At 35.9% G+C, this 3,585-nt stretch overlaps 1 protein-coding gene across 1 annotated transcript; it reads right to left on the reverse strand.

Moving 5' to 3' along the window:
- Positions 1 to 451: 451 nt before the first annotated feature.
- Positions 452 to 2,147, reverse strand: LOC106379245 (mitogen-activated protein kinase kinase 5). Its single transcript, XM_013819253.3, has one exon. The coding sequence runs from the start codon at positions 1,690 to 1,692 to the stop codon at positions 697 to 699; it is 996 nt and encodes a 331-aa protein (XP_013674707.1). The 5' UTR covers positions 1,693 to 2,147; the 3' UTR covers positions 452 to 696.
- Between the last annotated feature and the right edge of the window lie 1,438 nt (positions 2,148 to 3,585).

Here is a 3,585-nt window from a genome sequence, read left to right on the forward strand (position 1 = left end):
ATCTGTACTGAGAGAGTTTAAAACTACAAAGGCTAGTTCTAGAAACTAAAATATAGAAGCAGTCATATACAAGTTCACAAATCATTAAGCTGAGAGTTTAAGAAGGGGAAGGAAACAGCATCACACCAAAAAGTGGAATATGGTAAAAGAGAGCAATATAAATGTAAAAACCTTTTGTTCACTTTTATGACCAACATAATAAACATGAAGTAGACTGTCGTAGTAGATGTTGAAAAGCTAGAAACCTGAACTGGACACTTAAATTAGATCAGATTCCTAATCGCACTAAAGCATCAAGGCAATATTAGAAGAAACTAGGTGAAAGCTGAGGTCAAAAGACAAGCTTTCAACTTTTCCTCAATTATTATACAATCAACACCATAAAGGGAAAAGCAAAACGAAAAAGAAAGGAGTGGCCTTTATGATATATGATTATGGATAAGAAGCAAACTGAAACAAAAGAAGAAGCTTTATTAATTAATGATAGTTTAAAACAAATGAAAGATGTGAAACAATGATAATAATAAAGCTACTACAGGCCATGCAAACTCAATCTTCATCATTCATGACAAGACTCAAAACTGTGTCTCTTCCCTAATCAAATCATTACCCTAATCACAATCACCACAAAACTTATGTAAGCAAAAGAATATAGGGAAAAAAAAAGATGATAAGGGCAAAACGGGAAAGCAAAAACTAAGACCCCGGAGCTCTGGTTGATTTGAGTATGAAAGGGTGCTGCAGAAGCTGTTGCGCAGACCATCTCTTGGGAGGATCACTCTGCAAACAACAAGACACAAAGTGACGAAACTCCTCAGACGCCGTGGCCGGAGCTTCAGGCGGCTGAGACATACAAATGGCGCACATTAGACTCGCCCAGTCACCTTGTCTACTCACAGCAAAAGGAAACCTCCCCAAGTAAAACTCCAAGATGCTAACACCGAGACTCCACACATCTCCAGCGTAACCGTTGTAACGTCCATGATTCAGATCAGTGTTAATCCTCTCGGGGCTCATGTAAGCAATGGTACCAACCGAGGAGTTACAAGGATCCATGGTCTGCGCCAAGATCCTACTCACTCCAAAATCAGCGATCTTAACGTTCTTCTCCGAGTCGATCAAAAGATTCGACGGCTTGATGTCGCGGTGGACGATGTGGTGACGGTGGAGATAAGCCAACCCGCTGAGAATCTGCCGCGACATGTCCGAGAGCTCCTCCTCTCGCGACACGTGCACTCCCTCGAGACATCCTCCGTCCATGAACTCAAGCAAGACCTGAATCTCCCCGTTGTGATCAAACATATCGTGGCATTTCACGACGTTGGCGTGATCGACGCTTCGCAAGATCTCTATCTCGCGACAGATCTGGCGCCTCACGTTGTCTTCATGGTTACCGTAGATGACCTTGAGAGCGAAGGGTTTCGAAGTCGGACGGTGGATCACTTTGTAAACCGTTCCTCCCGCGCCGCTTCCGATGCGGTTGACACGTTCTAGCTCGGACAAGCTTTTCGCGGCGGAGACGTTGGGGGAGATGGCGGAGCCTGACGTGGGCGCGGAGGTTGTGGAGGGAGGAGGAGGGAGGGGGAGAGGCACAGCGAGGGCTACGTCGCGGTTAGGGAGTGGTAGGCTGAGGTCAGGACGTTTACGGAAGCGGCTCTTCATCGGGGAAGGAGGGGGCTGAATCGGGTTCATGGTGTCTCTCTTTATATATATATATAGTCGCCGTGTAGGGTTTGATTCGTGCTTTTGGAGTCAGATCATATCGAAAAAGAAAGAGGAAGATGAATGAAGAAGAAAAGTTTTGGTTTCCAAAAATGGAAGACGAGAGATCATATAGGCGCGTGGGGAACAATCGCAGGATTGGCTGTGTGGTTCTGTGTTGTAACACGTTGACATGTTTTTGTTGTTCGGTCTGTTATTGGCGTGTCAGTGGGGTTTTTTTCCAAAGCAAGACATGATCATCAAACCAAATAAAACAATCATTATCATCATCATGGTGGGTTCATTATCCACGTCTTCGAAACTATAGATTGAATTGTTTGTGTAATCCATAGAGTCCCATAGCTGATTGATTTGTTTTTGTTGCGGGGATATGTAGCATAAGGAAGCATATATTAAATGCATTTTTATATTATACAAAAATAAAGTGAAATTCAATCCAAATGTTTTTAAAATAACATTTTTTATCTCTATAATGTTATTTGAGAAATCAGTTTAATATGTGTCGTGTTCACGTTAATTTTCACAATGACTTATTATATTGGTAACTTTAATGAATTAATACTATTTTTTAATTGTCATTATCAAAATTTCTATTTTAGTTTTTATGAATATTTTTTAAATAAAAAGGGAAAATATCTATAAACTATTTTTATTTTCGTTTTTAATATATATGTATAAATATAATCATATCAATATCATAAAGAAATATAGTATCAAAAAAAAAAAATAGTATCGAAAGGAAATATCTTAAAAGTAAAAATACATAGCGATTTGTTATATTTAAAACATGTAATTTGACAATAAGAAATTTCATTTTATATAAATCTCATAAGCTATATTTTACTAATTTCCATTACTAATATTATCTATATATATTTTCGTTTTTCTCAATGTTTTTTATAAAATCATATATCATATTGGAATTTAGTATCAAAAATAATCTTTAAAAAAATACTGATTTTTGATATTTAAAACATGTGATTTAAAAAAATGAATTTCCTTTTATACAAATCTCACTTTCATAAAAATTTATGGATACTTTTTGTTTAAGAACATTTTTCTACGATTGTTAATAACGTTAGTTAAATATTTTTCATTTAAAATATAATATTTTTTTCATAAGAAAAATTCAGTTTAGTTACTAAATCAGTATTTACGTTAATACAATAAAGAAATTTATTTTCTTTTGATTATAAATTTTCTAAAATAATATTTATTTTTTGGATAGTTATTCAGTCTCTTATTTTTTTAAAATTCTATCACAATTTCATATAATTTTTCTTTTCATAACTATTGATTCTCAAGCCTAATACTACGTGAGTGTGTTTCAATATCTATAAAAATAAACAAGTAATTATCTCAAGAACCTCTGCTCCAAATGCGGGGGAGTGTTAGTTAGGAAATTCCAATATCCTAAGTATATTCTTGTGTATATCTTTACTTAGTTATGATACGGTAGATATCAATAGATATGAATCCTTGTATAAATACATTCTTGTGATCAGTAAGATAATCATCGAAACATTCACACTATCAAAGCATTCACTGCTCCTCCTTAGAACATGTGTGGCCATATCATAGCTAGGCCTAGTCATATCAGCAACTCGAGGTCTCACCAAAGGAGACTTTCAATATTTCTAAGTCCCGGAGACTTACTTGTTCACATACTCTGCCTCATTTGAGTCCCTAAGTCTAGATAAGCTTATCCAGATGTTTGATCTCTCTGAGAACCAAGTTCAGAGCATCATCAGCAATATGATGGCCAATAAATAGTTCCACAACGTTTTTTTCATAAAGAGATTACATCACATTAAAGAAGACAAATTAATTATATGTTTTGGTTCCTTCTACTTTATATGTATC

This window comes from Brassica napus, chromosome A1 (assembly GCF_020379485.1).
Source record: "Brassica napus cultivar Da-Ae chromosome A1, Da-Ae, whole genome shotgun sequence".
NCBI lineage: Eukaryota > Viridiplantae > Streptophyta > Magnoliopsida > Brassicales > Brassicaceae > Brassica > Brassica napus.

Coding starts and splice junctions, on each gene's coding strand:
- LOC106379245 (XM_013819253.3), bottom strand. CDS start 1,692: ATGAACCCGATTCAGCCCCCTCCTTCCCCGATGAAGAGCCGCTTCCGT.